General features: G+C 43.0%; 2 protein-coding genes across 2 annotated transcripts in view; one reads left to right on the top strand and one right to left on the bottom strand.

The window, feature by feature from the left end:
• Positions 1-1,686: 1,686 nt before the first annotated feature.
• On the top strand, positions 1,687-15,336 carry LOC109478611 (tyrosine-protein kinase receptor torso-like). The gene is made up of 18 exons (XM_019780284.1): positions 1,687-1,771; positions 1,928-2,066; positions 2,458-2,562; positions 2,894-2,970; positions 4,005-4,070; positions 5,345-5,450; positions 5,887-6,077; positions 8,311-8,434; positions 9,181-9,377; positions 9,718-9,854; positions 10,176-10,300; positions 10,595-10,779; positions 11,168-11,446; positions 11,727-11,941; positions 12,098-12,138; positions 12,419-12,515; positions 12,768-12,938; positions 13,292-15,336. The coding sequence occupies exons 2-18, from the start codon at positions 1,931-1,933 to the stop codon at positions 14,091-14,093; spliced, it is 3,054 nt and encodes a 1,017-aa protein (XP_019635843.1). The 5' UTR covers positions 1,687-1,771; positions 1,928-1,930; the 3' UTR covers positions 14,094-15,336.
• A 2,678-nt stretch (positions 15,337-18,014) lies between these two features.
• LOC109478420 overlaps positions 18,015-18,433 on the bottom strand; it is a gene marked incomplete at its 5' end in the record, with an annotated part of 10,704 nt that continues 10,285 nt past the window's right edge. Inside the window, one exon of the mRNA XM_019779950.1 lies at positions 18,015-18,424. Within this exon, the coding sequence (XP_019635509.1) occupies positions 18,015-18,424 (410 nt within the window). The remainder of the gene's footprint in view (positions 18,425-18,433) is intronic.

Genomic DNA, 18,433 nt, shown 5'->3' with positions numbered 1-18,433 from the left:
ATATATCCGTCGCGACGTCGCTGACAATCAAGACTGAGTACGCCGGCACAACTGAACTAATCAAATACCAACGATCATGCCAGGGACGCAGTTGCTTATAAATAGCAATCATCAAACGGAGCTACCAACATTAAAGCGTTTTCCAAAACAATTTGCCAGAAGAGTAATGATAAATACTGGTTCGATAATTGACTCTCTTTCCGTTGCGAACATCCATCATGGCATTTATGTAATAACTAGGTGGTGATGCAAAATGTTGCGGTATAACTCATGCTGTGTTCATGGATTCCGATCCAAGGACAATATAGGTAAGGCAAACGGGAAATCTGTTAAATAAGTAGTTAACAATTTTGTTAATCTCTTATTTAATTTCTTATTGCGATTTTGTCTGATTCTGTGAATGCCCCCCCCCCCAGCTTCAATGAAATGAAATGAAATGAAATACCTTTATTGTACATTCATGCCACGACGGGCTAGGTACAGGTCAAGATACTGAGTATGACAGACACATAACAAACGTATATAGAAAATTGGAGACAAAAGATGCACTACTTGACTTAGACATACATACATAAGGAACATACAAGGGTACTATACTAGGCTAATACATAGTGTTCTAGTCACTGAGCTAATACAGACAGGTCAACTTCTTCTCGCTTTTTTGTACAGTGAAAAATGTGGGAGCAGATCATGTTTGTGATACAGGGTTTGTCTAGACGCATCAAAAATATAAATTTATCATTTGCGCTTAGGTGTTCAAAGTATGGAAACTTCTCTTTGATATAATTAAAAAGGACAGATCTTTCATTAGAATATAAAGTACAGTCTAAAATAAAGTGTTGTTCATCTTCTATTCTATTCATGTTACAGTATTGACAGAGTCTGTTCTGGAGAGGAATGCGGTTGTGCCGTCCCGTTTCTATGAGTAATTTGTGGCAACTTATTCGGAGTTTTGTTGCAGCTATCCTGTGTTGTATGTTGTTAACCGATAGGTACTCTTCTTCTTTATATATAGTTTTAAACAAACGGTACGTTCGTAACTTGTTACTAGAAAATGTACCTCTGTTATGGTCTTTGTGGATTTCAGTGATAAATGTTTGGGTGTAAATATCTTTCAATCGTTGGCTGATGGAGTTAATTATTGGTGATAGGTTTGTGCTAAGAGATATATTAGGTCGCCATACGTAAGCAAAACCGCATTCCTCCAAAGTTTTACGAATACCGGACGCCCAGCATTTATTGCCGCTAGTCTCTAGTTGTAGTTGACATGAGAGGGCGTCCGCTTGCAGACTGTCAGCTGGCACGTTTTGGCGTATACGAAGGACACAACAGGCATATAGCCGGAAATGCAGACAGGAAACGAAATAACCTTTTTTTGGACCTTTTCCTGTCAGTTGCAGCGTCACCGACGTGCCTACAATATGAAAATAACTACGGAAAGCACATACATGTACACGGAGGTAGACACACTATAAGCCGAGAGTTCATACTGCCCCATGAACGCAATACTACAGCATGTCCATGATGATCTTGTTTCCCAGGTGAGGTGACCGTGTCGTCAGTCCGGTCCCACCTGTCCCCACCCCGGCTCATCTGTAAGGGCATCCTGCTGCCGGATCGCGTGGACGGGGGCGGTTACGTCATACTCCAGTGGAATCTGTCCGTGCCACCAGACCTGCCGGCCGCCACCAGACGTGCCGTGCACTACGTCGTGCGAGAGCGGGCGAAGGATGACAGTTGGCAGACATCCGAATGGAACGTCATTGGAAGGGTGCAATTTTCTTCATATTACTTTGATGAAAGATTGAAGATTGACTGTATGCATAGGATCTACCTTGCATAATTGATGAGCACATTATATCAAAATACCATGTCGGTAAATTGCGGGAATTTCATGGTGTACTTGTTGCAACTCTTCTCCTCCCAGACCATGCTGGACACCGCCGTGCCGATAAAGAATCTGACAGCAAACTCCACGTACCAGTTCGAGGTGACCGCGGTGCTGCCTGATGGGAAGACTGGCGGCCCGGCCCGGGGAGACTGGATCACCACCCTGCCGGCCAACGGTACGGACTGTCCTGCCTCACAGTTGTGCAATATGGAGTTAACGCATTTCCGCATGTTTGTGGGATGTCGGTCTTGTGCCCAAAACAAATGAATAAATAGTTAAACAAGACAAGGTTCTACTGTAACACTCTATGTAACATAACAGCCCCAAAATTGAAATTTTCGAGAATAAAACTTTGATGACCTGTAAAATGACATTTGAAATATTTGCATTAATACTTTGTATTTGTGAGAAATAAAGTTGCATCACATTGCCACCGCACATTTCCACATTACCTGTACTCACTTGGTTGGCACATACTCTTCCTCAAGACCACTCCACAAAAAGAGCATGGTCAAGTTCTATGTTTTCGTGCCCCTCAAGAATGATAAAAACGACTTTACTTTTAGTCGCGATCGGAGGAACAGCCAGCCCTCCACGTGACCTCAGAGTGGAGAGTAAACGCTTTCAGAACGGCAACGTCAGCGTCACCATCGCCTGGACTCCGCCGGAAGGTCAGCAAATTAGTTTTGTGTTGTTGATCGCTTGAGGCAGTTATTTATCACCTATGTCAGAACAAGATCTCAGCCAACACGGTTCCTGCTAGCTATAGACCCATTGACAGTACCTCAGACCATCCAGTAAATTCACAAAAACTCTAAAAGTGTTTATGCATTGTTCATGTTCTCATGTCCAGTGTCGATCATGATGACTACGTATCATTAGATCCACATAGTACCGCTATGTATGCCTGACTGCACCACATATGTGACACAAAAATGCCTGAAAGATTTTTTTCTACCATTGAAATGTTAGTGTATTTATGGCAGTAGTATTTCCCCACAGAACTGCCGTGTGAGTACAATCTACACCTGCTGCCAGAAACGGCAATAGCCGACACACGATTCCGGATTGATAAGGAGGTAAAGTGTCTTCCTTTCATAGTTTCTTACACTGCACGACAAGTAGGGTGATGATATCAATGATGATACATGAGGGAGATAAATGGTAGGTAAGTCTGCTAGCGGTTCCTTTAGGCGATAGGCGTCACCAATATGGATTCATTGTGCCATTGGTAAATCCCAATTTTTGTGCAGTAAGCCCCACACATAATAACCCCAGGTGTTACCTTAGCTATAATGTGATTATGCCGCCGGCAATTCTGACAGATATGTCTGCAAATGATGCCTAAACCAAGATAAGTCTGGTGTCAAATGCCAAAAGGGGCTTACCTGGCGTTTATCGTCATTGATAAATCCTACTTTTCGCGCAGTGATATATTTCATGCGTGAAGGATAAAAAATCCAGGTCTAGAAGAGAACAAGTATGAAGCCATCAGTCACAAATGGTGTATCGTTACCAGGGATACTAGGGATGTGGTGAATTTGACCAAAAATGTCTGGAAACGTGAAATATGTGAGGAGGAAATTTTGTTTGGAAATGTGGGGATACTAAAAAGCCACACTTTATTTATTTATTTATTTTTTATCTATCTTCAATGACACCTGGGTAGCCCCTTCAGCCAATAGCTGATTTCCAAGGAGGCCCAGGGGGAATACAATATGTAAAAGAATAATAGATTATACAAAGTACATAACAAAAAATGTAAATGAAATCAGTATATCAATCCTCTCCACCTTTCACATATTTGCACAGTTATTATTATACGTAGGATTTTACGATTCACATTTTCTAAACCACAATATTTTCCACTGTAGTCACATTTTATCACACGTGTTTTCTCCCTTTTTTTATTGATTCACCTGAAGGTCACATCCTTCTGTAATATCAATAGGAAACTGGAAATCATGTCTTACCAGTCTATTGGTTTAATTTTAGTGCCTTCTGTGCATATACGAGTATACTGTACATCTATGACTGTACTTCTATTGTCCACATGAACAGGCATTACTGCCATCCCTAACTGCAGTTTTCGATTTGCCTGCCATTTCTGCAGCCACTAGACTCTCGGAGAAGATTCACGTTTCACAACCTGACATTTGACAGCAATTACATTGTATTCGTAAGTACCTCACCAGTACGTGCGTCATGTACTCGTAGAACACAGAGATGTGCTGGTCAAACGTGTGACATTCGTAACTGACATGGGGCGTAACTAAGTAAAAACCACTGCTGTAATGTAGACATGATCGAGCAAGTTTTTCGGAGACTGGGATTAGGAAAGGTGGGGTTCCTTTAGGCCCTATTGTCCCTACTTCTTCTAGACGGCGACTGACGAGCGTCCATGCACAGTACAGCGACCAATAGTGGATTTGCGTGACCCTTGATTTAATAAATAGAATACTATGCACGATGAAACCTATGATTTAAAACAAAGGACTAAAACACACAAAAGTCAAAACGTAAAAAACCGTCTTTATGTACAAAATTTCTTTGAGCAATCTACCAAATACAAGGTCGGTTGGTTGTCGCAGCCACAGACTAGTGTAAGTGGGGTGTGCAAGAGCCAGAAATTCGACTTTCCTAACTCATTTCTTCTCCTCCTAATGATGCTTTCCAAATGGACCGTGCACATTGAAGACAGATTTCAGGCTGACCATTAGACTAATGTCTTATAGTTAATGACTCACTCGGTGGCGCAAGCTGTCTATATATGGCAACGACTGCCCTAGTTCCTTTGTTTCCTCCTAGTCTATGAAATTCGTAGTCTTTGAGATGGTGCTTCACACCCCGTAGATGTAGGGCACATGACTCTAATCAGCAGCTGTGTTGAAGATAACGTTAAAATTGGCACATTCGGAGTGTCAGAATATCAACAACACATGTCAACAACTCATCCCAGTATGTAGCTCAAAACGTCCAAAACGTCGTCACTTCAACTTTCAAAACAGGGCGCCGCGTTGCTTCTGATAATGTCTATTGCAGACAAACATGCTACACTCTCAGATTTTACCAACATTTTCCAAGAAAAGCGCTTTACATGTCACAAAAGTAAGAGAAGCTGGAGCCCTCAACTCTAGGACTCAGCCAGAATGGACCGGGGGGGGGGGGTGTAATAGTGGCTTTTGACATGTAGCTCAGAATCACAAACCAGAAATTAAGTGACGCATTTTGAATTTGATACCAAAATTTTAAATAAATAGGCAGAATTAGAATTATTTGCCAGGAGAGCTTGGCCACTATAGGGCTTCATTTAAAGGGGAATGTTACCCTTGCTGCGGGATTACTCTCCTGGCCACTTATTGGCCCTATTTCTTCCCAATTCTACTCTCCACAACCCCCTAGGAAGGCCTGCTAGCAATATGATGCCCATGAATGTTGTCTGTTCTATCTCAGATGCGTTCCACCTTCTATGAGGGTAGGAGGGAGAGCAGTTTGGCGACGATGTCGTTCCAAACGCCGCGCTGTCTGGACGTCTCCTCCTACAACTTCAGTGTTTGTGGTAGGAACGAGGGATATGTTATCGTTTAATAATGTTCAATGTACGCTTAATTAAAACCTGTTTAAAAGTCAGACATAGCCGAACACCACGACCTCCCGACCTTCCTCAGACAATGGTTGGGAGTTTGTCGTGAGCGAGTTAACGTTCTTCGAGGTTGCAATTGCATACTCATTAAATGTTGAAAAGTCGTCCCCGCCAGCCGACTTTAAAGTTTGAGAAATCAATTGCAAAGTTAGGAAAGTCATATTCTGCTTGAATCCTGCAAAATCCATCTGTCTTGTTTAATTGATAAATGTACGGAAAAGGCGGTATTAGATCCTTGTCGGTGGTTGGTTCTTTCGCAGTCAGCTTACGACATTAAAATCGTATGAGAGCCTACGACGAATGTGACCGCATTTTAAACATGTATTCCCCACGGTCTTGGTTGTGCCCGCAGCCCCCGAGGCCCCGCAGAACTTGACCTACCGCCTGATAAATAACACCGCGGTGATATCGTGGCTCCCGCCCGTCAAGACGTCCCTGACGAACCCGGTGTCCAGTTACGTGGTGTTGGTTCGGCAGGAGGTTCAACCTGCCATGGACGGCACCCTACTGTCTACACAGGCCACGCAGGAGATAGTTCCAGGGGTGGGTACATGTACATCAAGCCGCTTCCTCTGGCTTTCTTTCTATGTTACACGCATGTTTTGGTTATGTATACCGTGTTGCTTCTAATGTACCGTATCGTGCTGCACCTGTAGCTACGTCTACAAATGTATATGGCGTAACTTTCTGCTATAAGTTTTTTTTGTGCTTACTGAAAATGTTGTTGATTTTATGTGTTTTGTGGGCCCTTTGAAAACAACTCAATGGAGTTGAATGGGTCAAAGACATTGTCTTTGGGGCCATTCGTCTGTTTAAAGATTTTATAAAGAAAGAAAGAGAGAAAGAAATAAATACATGAGATACTGTTGCATCAGACTTATTACTTTCACCAGGGTACTGGTAAGCAACTTTTCACCTTAAACTGTCTGATGGCGTGTTTTATTATTCATTTTAACGACGTCTGGTAGAAAATTGGCGCGTCAAAGCATTTTTATGGCGGCTTATAACAACGACAGTTTAAGATTCTACACACAGAGTTCCATTAGCATGCCGAACCACTCTTATCAAGATCCGTCCGGCTGGGGCCGATTTAAACCAGGCTTAAGGTTTAACACTTAACTACCCTCGCGTTTTGTTCAGTTGTACATCAGTGGATAATGTTGTGAGCCAGCAATCCTTCTCATTTCTTTCAATATAAGCAACATCTTAGCACGTCGTGACAAAAGTCTTCGTCAACAAATGCCAGTGTATCACGAACACATCTTAGCTGGTTTTACGATTAGGACTTTTTGGCTTTCAGTAGAATGTTTTCCTTAGGCCACAGTAAGTAATTTTTATGGATGATATTAGCACGCCAATTTGATTTTCGCCTGATTTCGGGGGAAAAAACAAGAAAAATTTTGTTGCCCTCCGACGGTGGTCAACATGCAAAAAATGGGCAAATATGTCGTAAACGTCCATCGGTAAGACAAGACCCTGATTTTTTGTGAAGTCTTTGGTTTGGCTTTGTTGCACTGGTGTATTTTGCTTCTTTTATATGTGATGTTGCTAGTCTGTGTAACGCAAACTCTGCCGTCCGCGGGCGGCCGGCAACCGTAAAGCGATTTAATCAGGCTATGATGTTGCCACTGAATCAAAACCATTTGTGCTATGATTGAAAATCTTTTTCGGCATTTATTTTTTCAAAGCTGTTTCAGAGACAAATCGTTGTTGTAATAGTTGACACAGTATAGGTAGAGTATGGCTTCCGAACAATTCAGTTATTAGTCACTCTGTCAGTGATTGAGCCCTGTGTTATACTAGGTAGTTTCTATGGGGTCCAGCAAACTTGAGACACAATTTCTCGAGTTTGATGGCAAGTGTTGACAGTCTAAGGTACTCCATTGTATATAAATACCTAGTGTAGTAGAGATCCACCATACGGTACACCCATGATGGTACGACAAGCTTTTTTCTACAATTGTTCTAGTTGAGCTCTATTCACACCTAAAAGGACAGGTAACACTGTTACACATTTGAAATCATGTTTTGCCGCCTTAATTCTTGTTTGACAAGGTTTACGCTCTCAAAATTTGAAAATGTGGGAATCTTATTTTTGGGCCCGTCTTGTTTTTTTTGCCCTGTCGCATTAGATTAGTGTCTGCAGAGTATGTCATCCATACAATTTACATGCTGTGGCCTATAATAAGGCATGTCACGTCATTTATATTCTGGTTAAAAAGTTCGTCGTTTAGGCTTAAGCCTGGGAAGGAGGCCAGACGCACGTATCCAGTGAGAAGGTCGGACCAGTTTGACCCACAGACTCCTGAGACCACCCCTAGGCTAGACTATCTACACTTAAACTCTGTACACTGTACTGGTCTTAAATGATGATGGTGGCTTTTCTTAGTCTACGTTGTTTCTCAAGTTTTGCGCCCTTGAGTCAAAACTATTCTGGCATGGGCTCAATAAGGGACATTCTTGTATACCCCATCCCTCCATGGATATTCTTATGTCTAGAAATATACGAAATGTCGCGTATCTTGCATCTTCGTGTTGTTTGCATTATGGTTGTCCAATATATATATTAATATATAATACTATTCTATTCCTAATCATATTAATATTGTATACAGTCATATTCCTGTAATGTCACGAGTGGAAGTATGAAGGGATATTCTGTTATAAACGATACTATTACTAAGTGTCATCTAAGTACTGAACATGTGTTAACTGTTATAGTAACTTATACGCTGACGCTGTTTCTAAAAGTGTATAATTATTTCTCTGCTTTCAGAGCCAAACGAACTTTTCCATCCACGACCTGTACCCAGGGGCTGTCTACCTGGTTTCCATTGCAGGAAGGACACCTGGCGGCACCGGCGTGACTAGCAGCACTCTTTACATTCAAACCTTAGCAGGTAAGGACATCAGTGCTAGCGCAAACATAAACTTCTTTTTGAAAAAAAAGTAGATTAATTAATCAGGGCGCAAGATTTTAAAGCACGTAACGTTATAGACTTTGTTTGTTTGTTTGAGCCATTGTTTACTTGAAACACTAAAATATTCCCTGGACGTTATGCCCGTGAGGTGTGTTGTTTACTACATGCCGTAGATGTAGATGTAAATGAGGGAAGAGCTCATACCAGACAATAAGATACAGGTGTGCAAATTCCCCCGCATGTATATGGCGTCGACGAAGTCAATCGGCTTTTACCACAAAATTCAATAGGTTCTACCTGTGTCACACACCCGTATACTTCTCATCAATACCTATGGTCCCCGAACATTCTCAAATGACGAAAAAATACTTACCTAACACGCCTGGTTGCATCACAAAATCTTGAAAATGTCAGTAGCACCAAGGAGCTTTCATCCTTGGTAGCACGCAGCACATCATAATGCATGACTGCCATCTTGAATTTCGTGGGGAGATCACGTGCGCAAAGCACGATGGGACATACACATCCCGACTACCCCCGGATGGCGCATATGATACATGTTTATGTATGCAGTTATCAATCGTTATTATGCAAATTCGTACCCGGAGGCTAATTGCAACTTATAAACATACAATAATATTGAAACCGATTATACAATAACTAATATCTACATAATGAAAAATAGTTGAAAAAAACAATAGTTATGTCTAAACCTATGTCTGAAGGTCTGTCTGAAGAAGAACCCGTCGAGAAGCCGACGACACCCGTCGAGAAGCCGACGACCACCAGTTCCGTGAGCCCGGCCTGGCTGAGCGGTGCCATCCCCGTGTTGCTGCTGCTGGCCGCCCTCACCACCTGGGCAGCCAGGCGCACTTACCACAAACACGGCGGATCCTTCTTCAAAAGACAACATCGCCAAGAGGTAAGAGCCTGGTCACATACCGTACAATCATGTCGCAAACACTGAAGGCATTCCTGGAACAGTCTTGCATGTGTCCAGCAAAAGTCATGTCTAATCTTGTTACGGATAAGATCCGTATAGGTGGTTGATTCTGTTATAGCCTGCTTGAATATTCTTCCGCTTCAAAATCACCCGACGACCTACGACGAATATGACCGCTCCATTAAAAAACGACGACGAAAGGGTGATGTTTTGTTTGACACATGTTTTGTTAGTGATGACGTATAGTTTGCACCTTGCTAAACTAATCTACATTGTATATTTGAGTCTCCAGTTTGGTGATGTTTTTCTTTTCTTTCAGAGTCCGCAGCCGCTCTTCCCGGAGTCTCCAGTGTTCCACGGACTCCGTCACGACCACTGCTTCCTGCTCCAGAACAGGTTCTACAGCGAGACGGACGTCCTGTCGGGCGATCACGACGAGTATGAGATGGACTTCAGGTGGGTTTCTTCTGTCATGTATTTCCACCATGAATGAATATTGTTCAATTTTGAGTTGTTGAATGATGTAACGCAACACAAAATAGATGGAGTCAGACATTTCAGATAGCATCCACTATCTGTCACCAGTGACTGAGGATGAGTTTTAGGACAAGTGTAACCTGTCTGATATGACGTGATATGTACCTGTTGACCAGCGGCACCGCGGTGCCAACCTTTAAAGGAAACGGCTTCCTAATATAGATTATGCCAAAAATATATTAATTCTAGCCTTTATCGTTACCATTATTGAATGCGTTTTATCATTTTATTATCCTTTAGCCAACTGGAGTTGGAAGAAGTGATTGGAGAAGGAGCCTTTGGTAAGGTCATACGGGGCAAGGCACGTGGCCTACCGACCATGCCTAACTCGCCGATCGCTACAGTCGCAGTTAAAACTCTCAAAGGTAAGTGCCCGGTCACATACGTCGCTCGATCTTCCAATGTACGTTGTACTTGTCGAGAAGAGCTAGGGGAATTTCCCAGGTACAATGAACCTGTATAGTAGTATACCGTGCACAGTGTATGTCTTCTCTGTCATGACCAGTGGAAGAGCAGCTCAACTAGTACTGTTCATTGAGCTAAATTCAGTGGTCCGAAGTCGCTTCCCTCCTTTCTCTTTGCTTTTGGGGAGTCTCCGCAAAGGGCCCCCCAAACCCAAACCTCTGAACCCCTTTGAAAGAAATTGAATGTCCACACAGAAAACGCGACCGGTGTTGACCAGACTAACCTGTTGGCTGAGATAGAGTTGATGAAGCAGATCGGAGCGAACACGAACATCGTCAGTATCCTGGGCTGCTGTACCCGCCGGTCACCTGTCTTCCTGGTGGTGGAGTACTGCCCATTCGGCGACCTGAAGAACCTGCTAAGGAACATCCGAGAACAGGTAAGACGCAGGCCTTTAATACTTGTTTGCTTGATTGTTGATTCATTTAAAATCTCCATTAGTAAAATCCATCATGTCCCTACTAGTATGAAAGTTCATTGTATGTGATGTTTAAAATTCACATGTGACGGTGAAGTGGGTCAAACGTTAACATTCTTTCAACCGGGAAGGAGGCGATACCGACTTCCAACAACTTTGGAACCATTGCTGACGTCACACGTGCATAGAGCCACCTGTCCTGAGCGATTGGGTCAGATAGCTGAGCGATTCAGTCGAAAATCCCAATGAGTCCAATTTTCTGAGTTGTTGAACAGTTTAATTGGCCCATTATAGATTGTATGGACATACGTACAATGTAATGATATCCTGTGCCTGTGATTGGTTGTAGAAAGAGTACGAGGAGAACGAACATCCCCTGCTGGGTATCAAATGTCAGGCCATCAACGCTTCAAACATGGCCAACAACGACGAGGCCTCCTTCGCGCCAGTCACGGTGTCGTCACTGGTGCCCATCTTTAACCCGGCGAGTGAGGGTAACCCTTCCTGCGCAGGAGGAAGAGCGAAGGACGAGAATCTGGACAGTGGAACCAGCATGGATCTAAGAGATGTCCTGGACGTTCTGCCGACCGACCTGCTCTCGTTTGCCCGGCAGATTTCAACGGGGATGGTACATGAGTTTTACACTAACCTGTTATCATGTGTGTCTGTAGTAATTTGAATAAAGCAGAGTGATAGTAGGCGAAGGGGAAAATGGCTTAACCACAGACTGGAAAGGAGGTCGGATCGGAGATCAAAATGGTCTCCTCGCAGACTGGTAGGAAGTGACAGTAGAAAATCCATGATGAACAAACCAATACTTTCCGGAGGTGTGAAAATCTTTTTGTTACTATTTTTTCTATGCATGATCTTGGTGATAACGGTCTTATCTACATATAATGTTACTACAGGAATACCTCGCTTCAAAGAAGTTCGTCCACAGAGATCTGGCCGCGCGTAACGTCTTGGTATGCGAAAACAAAGTGGTGAAGATCTCGGACTTCGGACTCACGCGAGACATCTACGAGAACAGCGAGTACCGGAAGTTGACGGGGGGTAAGCTTCCGGTGAGATGGATGTCGCCTGAAGCTATCTTTGACCAAGTGTATACCACCCAGAGTGACGTGTGAGTATTGAATAAAGAACAACGTCGTCATGGTGATTGACAGACATTGCAACATTTCCGAATTCTCTATGTACATTTGCATGACATTTTCCTTTACCTGTGTTAGAAGCATAGAGTCTGTGTTCCACTAACTTATCACCATTATTTCTATCCCAGGTGGTCCTTCGGAGTGGTCCTGTGGGAAATCGTCACCCTAGGTAAAACTACGTAATTCATACATCGTTCTCGATGATATTGCTTAGTTTTGTTGCCACATTTTACCCTGTAAGATTGTCAAATGATAAAGTAGTCATACATTCTGTGTCTGAGAATAATCAATAATGGCCACAAATAGACGTCACAAACAGAAGAGCATCTCATGTTACATAGATCATTGCACAGTTCATTCTGTCAATACCGTTATCATGAACAGATGCTTGCCGTTCTGATAATAGAACTACATGTACATATGATTCCTCTTTTTACTCCGGCTTCCAGGAGGATCCCCTTATCCGGGTCTATCGGGCAAGGAGCTGTTCAGATACCTGAAGGCGGGATACCGTATGGAGAAGCCTGAGAACTGCAGGCAGGAAATGTGAGTGTGTGTTATTAACATCAACTCTGTCAACGAGCTTGTCTCAAGCACTGATATTTCTGATTTTGGGAGAAGAGATGCTGTTTTAGTAACCTGACCGATCTGTCAAATGTTTGGTCGCTCAGCGATCGGCCAGCGGTTGCAGCCTCTAGTGGAAAGGTGCTACTCGCCCATTGCTTGCGTCTATGTACCAATATCAGGATGGTCCAGCTGACACCAAGGTAATCCCGCTCTGTTCCCTCCCACCCACAGCTATGACATCATGTTGGACTGCTGGCAGGATAAGCCCCAGAGACGCCCTACCTTCACGGAGATCCGGGAGAGACTAGAGGCGATCCTGGGGGACGTCCATCCCTACCTGGATCTCAACGTAGACTACGACCAGGAGTACTACCAGGGAGAATCTACATCAGATTATGACAGGTATCCCAGGTGATTTTTTTCAGCATCTCTTTAAATCTTCATGAAGACTTGGTATAACTCTATAACCGTGCGGACGATGTGATAGTCGGCACAATCTTGGTAAGGTATGGTGAAATATTGTTGCTAATCCAAATTTTGTCAGGATAAAAAAAGTTTTCAACAGAATGAAAGTTCATTTGTGTTGCGTTGAGGACGTTATGAAGATTTTTGAAACGCTATAACAAAAGTACCAAGTCTTAAAAAGCTTTCACTCAATCCCCTGACCCTTCTCAAGTCGGAATGACCCGTTGCTTACGTGAATTAGGCTTCTTCTAATCTTCCTCTTAAACAAGTCGTACCGTTTTGTTATCTAGTTGCAGCGTTGATGAATCAGCCAGTAGAGTCAACTCTCCGAGATCGTCTTCTATCGAAGCCCACAGTAATAACGTGGAGTTCGTGCTGTGGGACTCGGGCACCGCCATCGCCGACCTGCCCAAACCCCGCCGGCTCACCACCCGCCGCAACACCCGCATCTCCACCGACACCAGCGGCGTCGAGATGTCTCCTACCAGAGCTCTTCTCCCAACCATCGGGTCCAGGAGCGACGAGTGTGACGAGAAGTGGAGAAGCGCTCTGGACATTCGCGACAGCAACTCCTCCGACATACCGCCCCCGTCTCCCCACCGCTACTACAGCCTGGCCAACATTAACGCCGGTCTGCCAAAATCACCCTCATCGCCTACAAAAGTATTTGCCTTCACTGATGACGAGGTTTTTGCCAGAAGAAAGCCCGGGGCCAAAAAGAAGACGAGAAGAAAGAAGCGGCCCAAGCAACCCAGGCGGACATCGCAGTCCAGATCAAACGTCCCGGAAGATTCTGCAGCCACCCAGGTGACAATTGAGACTGAAGTCCAGGATGTAGCCACAGCGCCGCCTACCGTTCCAGTAATAAACATCACAGGGAGTCCAAACATCATCCCCCTGCCTCCTCAAGGGACCATGAACGTCACGCCGTCAGTGTCGCCGTGCTGCAGCTCGTGTGAGAAGAGCCCCGCCAGGCTGCCCAGACCCACAGGCGTGTGTAACATCGTCACCGCAACAAGTTCAGAGGTCATCGGCAGCATCTATTCGTTTGACAACTCACGAAGCACTTCGGGGAGCGGGAATATATCATGAACATTTTTTCATTGTGGGTCAGATTACATTGTTGAGAGTTCCGGATAGATTGATAAGTGTCTAGCTTGATAAGTGTCTAGCTACATCACTGCCACACACGGTATTTGATGCCGTAGAATTTTTAAGCAGGCTGGAACAGACACAATCACCGAGAAGACTCTATTAAAGACAGCCTTTTCTTCAGCAAGACAGAAGAATTTTCCCGGACACGTGCACAACTATCTCAAGAATGCCTTCAGTTTGCGACCGTACAATGTATGTGACAGGGCCCAAATCAGTGAATGTGTAGCATTAGCAAGGCGACACAGCCTTTGACAGTCGCACCCTGTACCGAACTGAAGCCAACTCCTTGACTGAATTTGGACGCATATCCTGATGTACAGGTGACGAATGAAGATCTGTAGTTGTTCGGTAGGTTCTTGCCGGTCACTTCTTGGAAATGCGTAGCCATTGGCTAGTTCACAGGCAAAACACTGATCCATACGAACATGAACCACCATTCCTGCTCTCCAGGACTCTCGGTCTCCCGCTATAGGCTCGGCCTCAATCAGATCAAAGACCGACTTTCATGACGTTAGTCTATATCATCCCTCGTCACATCGTTTACGATTTCCAAAACGAGATTTCTCCGTTTGGATCATGCAAATATAACACTTTCTACGTACTTTTGTACCGACCTAAATGTACATTTATTGCGAGTAACAGGCTCATTGGGAAAGTGCAATGTCATATCATATGTATGGGTTCTTGGTTTGGGATTAGTTAAAACGTCAAAGTATCTGCTTCTGAAAATCGCCAGTGGATCGGAGTTTCATTATTGCTTGCGAGGAGACCGTTATGTGTGACTGTGTACAGTTCAGGGAGGGTGGATAGGATAGGAGAGTTTAAAACGTCATTTTCAGCATTTTTGATGGCGAGTTTGTCTTGGGAGGAACTAATGGGTCTTCGGAGAACAAATCTAGATTCAGATTCACTGCGTTAAGGATTCTTGAAAGTCTTCAAGAAGGAATTTTTTGTAGGCCACGATGTATATGAAAAAAACGTTATATAGACTAGGCATCAAACGTGGACAGACCAGACCAGTAGAAATATGAGTATCTCAGCCACGATAACTACGAGACTTGATTGCGAGAACTGGAACTCAGGAAAAGTGTTGATGGATGTTGAATCTTGATGCTAAAATGTGTACGGAGGTTTTGTATTCGGTGTGTTTGTTTGCTTGTATATCCGTACGTATTTTCACGTGCTATTCAGTGCGTGACTCGTTGGTGGTTCCGTGATGTATCAGTTGATTAATTCATTGAAAACATTGATACTGTTTTCATATGGACTGGAGGCACATTTGATAGGTTAAACGTTTAAAGCACTGTATTTGATGATAAGACTTTTGTACGTCAAGACACGAGAACATGAAAAGCGTACGCTGTACGTTAGACTTGATGTTGGGTCGTGATACCTGATTTTTTTTCGACATAGCACTTAATTGATGTTTCAGATATCTACGTGTTTGATATATATAAAATTATATATTAACATACTCTAATGCAAGTGTAACTTTGTTCACATTGACTTACATCAAAATATTGGTCTTGTCCTTATTATATATCAGTTTGGTACGTTTTGGTATGCAGTCAAAACTGCCCAGGAAGACCACTCAGGGAACCGATAAAATCTGGTCTATGTGGACAGGTGGTCGCTATAGACAGGAATCGTAATGTCTGTGGCAATGGAAAAAGGTACTACATGTAGTATTTAGGGAACCATAAAAAATGGACACATTAGCCAGGCGGTCCTTATGTAGAGGTGGTCACTTGTACAGGTTTGACTCTATATGTATTTGAAGTAGATATTGTTATGATGTCAGTCTACATGTATATGTATATGCATATAGTATTCAGAATAACGTAAATGTGTGTATCAAGTATAGCTATGCTGCTGCATCTGTAACTTGGAAGCTGAAGATTGGTGGGTCAGTCGAGTGGTCAAACGCTTCGTAATGATCTGTCCACTGGGTGTTAATATTCCCGTACTTGTGTGCAATAAACTGTAAGGCCTCTTTCCGCTGTAAGCGGCGATCGCTGAACGACCCAAGCTGGAAGTTTGTGCGACAATGATTTCAGAATTGGAACGCGATCTACGATATAAAAGTTCTGATTCAAAAGCAGCAGAACACAGACAATTATTTAAAAAATCGTTCTTTGTCTATGGAAATCGTTGATGAATACTAGTATGACAAATATTTTGTCACTCAGTGATTTAAGCCTCTAGTGGAAAAGAAGAGGTATAACGTATTGTTTTTTTAGTCAATAGAAATAGGCTTTCTAGTCTCGACGTTCTTTAGATAGCACATAATATTATGTATATGTACAGATATGCCGTTCCGGTCTACCCACCAGTCTACAGTTTCGATGCTACTGGGACACTTCATTTCAACATTGCCTTTATATACCCCAAAACACATGTCTAAAGTTGAATATACTACAAGAGTGCAATACATGTACAGACCCAAGAACCAAATGAAAAAGTTCCTACCACGTTTTATACCAAATTGACAATCTATTTTGTCAGGTTTTCAATTGTAAACAAACTCTAGAATGTAACGAATGTATATGAATGATATCAAACACAAACATATGCGAGGCAAAGTCAAAGACACTGGTGTGCATATGTGCCCATCGACGAATAGTTTTGTAGCGTCCCATGATAGGGACATCACTGCTAGTCTGTTGTGGAAGTAGGAAGGACTAGTGCGGCACTAGTGTGCAATAGGAAACAAAGTGGATGAAGATCATGGGACAAATTAATCTGTTCTCCAACTAAACAATGGACTCACCAGAGTTTTCGACTTTATGCACGTGGGCCATCTGATTGGGTCAGAAAACGTGTGTTCAACATGCATTTTAGTTGACGAACAGTTTAATTGTTCCATAATGCAATTCACCAACATTAGCATTCGCCTCTGATGAGAATCATGACATAATCTACACTATATAGATTGTGACGGAGTTACGACTTGTAAGGACTTGATCATGATCTGAGGGAGAGAGGGATTTACCGTTAGATCAGGAAAGGAATAGAAAGGAAGTGTTTCACTCCAGTCAGATAATTATTTTATCAAAGATGCTGCTATGCCTAGTTTGGAGATTTCAGTACTTTTATTCTTTGGGCATGTACAAGTATTCACAATCTCTGCACCCTGCGTTGAAGCTATGATCAATAATCGGTGTACAATGTCAGAACATTGTGTTTAGTACAAGCAAATAAAAACCAGTGATCCAACCTTCCGTGTACGTACTTGCTTTTTTTTCTAAAAGTAAAAGTAAAACAAAAGCAATTGTTATATGTCTTTATGTAACAGTGCAAGTTGAACCTCTCAAAGGAACTAATAATGTCATTGCAATCAATGTGATTAAAGAGAAGATAAATTTCATCATTCATTGATCACATCGAATACATTAAGTACTAGAAGGTGCTACGTTTTAAGGGTAAAGGCACATATAAAGCTACTCGTACCACACCAAAATGGATATCACGGTCAAATATTTACATGTAGTATACCACAGAACTTTCAATTGTCAAAAATCACAAGGAGAACTTTCAAACTAAAATCTCAAGAACACCAGATGTCTTTAAAAAATGTGAAAGATTGTGTTTTTGTGTGTGTGTGTGTGTGCGTGCGAGTGTGAGTGCGTGTCTGTGTATGTTTGTGTGTATGACTGTGTGTGTGTGTGTGTGTGTGCGTGTGTGTGCGTGTGTGCGAGTGTGAGTGCGTGTCTGTGTATGTTTGTGTGTATGACTGTGTGTGTGTGTGTGTGTGTGTGTGTGTGTGTGTGTGTGTGTGTGTGTGTGTGTGTGTGTGTGTGTGTGTGTGTGTGTGTGTGTGTTTATAAAATGTAAAGAACAATGAATTTTTTTTAAAAATCAGTTTGACTTTTTATGACCTTTCTCAGGGACAACTACTTTCCGTAAGCGGCTCTTCTGTTCCAGAAGCTGTTCTCTTGAAGGAGGAAATTTGAATTTCACGACTTTTTTGACAACCTTAGATGTCTCCGCATGGGGCGAGTCACCAGTCGTGTGTTTGTATTGTGGGGTCTGTGTCACCCCGGTGTCCTGTGTGAGAGTCTGCGTGATGGATGCGTGTTCTGATTGGTCCAGAGTTGCGGGTGTGTGTCCTGATTGGTCTAAAGTTGTGGATGTATGTTCTGATTGGTCAAGTGTTGTGGATGTGTGTCCTGATTGGTCTCCAGTTGTGGATGTATGTTCTGATTGGTCAAGAGTTGTGGATGTGTTTCTGATTGGTCTAGAGTCGTGGATGCCCGTGTCACTCCTGGCTTTCGAAC

This window comes from Branchiostoma belcheri, unplaced genomic scaffold, assembly GCF_001625305.1.
Source record: "Branchiostoma belcheri isolate BF01 breed outbred unplaced genomic scaffold, Haploidv18h27 scaffold44, whole genome shotgun sequence".
Classification (NCBI taxonomy): Eukaryota; Metazoa; Chordata; class Leptocardii; order Amphioxiformes; family Branchiostomatidae; genus Branchiostoma; species Branchiostoma belcheri.
The sequence above is the reverse complement of the archived record's forward strand: the minus strand, read 5'-3'. Positions and strand labels throughout refer to the sequence as shown.

Coding starts and splice junctions, on each gene's coding strand:
- LOC109478611 (XM_019780284.1), top strand. CDS start 1,931: ATGCTGGACACCGCCGTGCCGATAAAGAATCTGACAGCAAACTCCACG. Junction 9,855..10,175: donor GAGTATGAGATGGACTTCAG/GTGGGTTTCTTC, acceptor ATTATCCTTTAG/CCAACTGGAGTTGGAAGAAG. Junction 12,939..13,291: donor TCTACATCAGATTATGACAG/GTATCCCAGGTG, acceptor TTTGTTATCTAG/TTGCAGCGTTGATGAATCAG.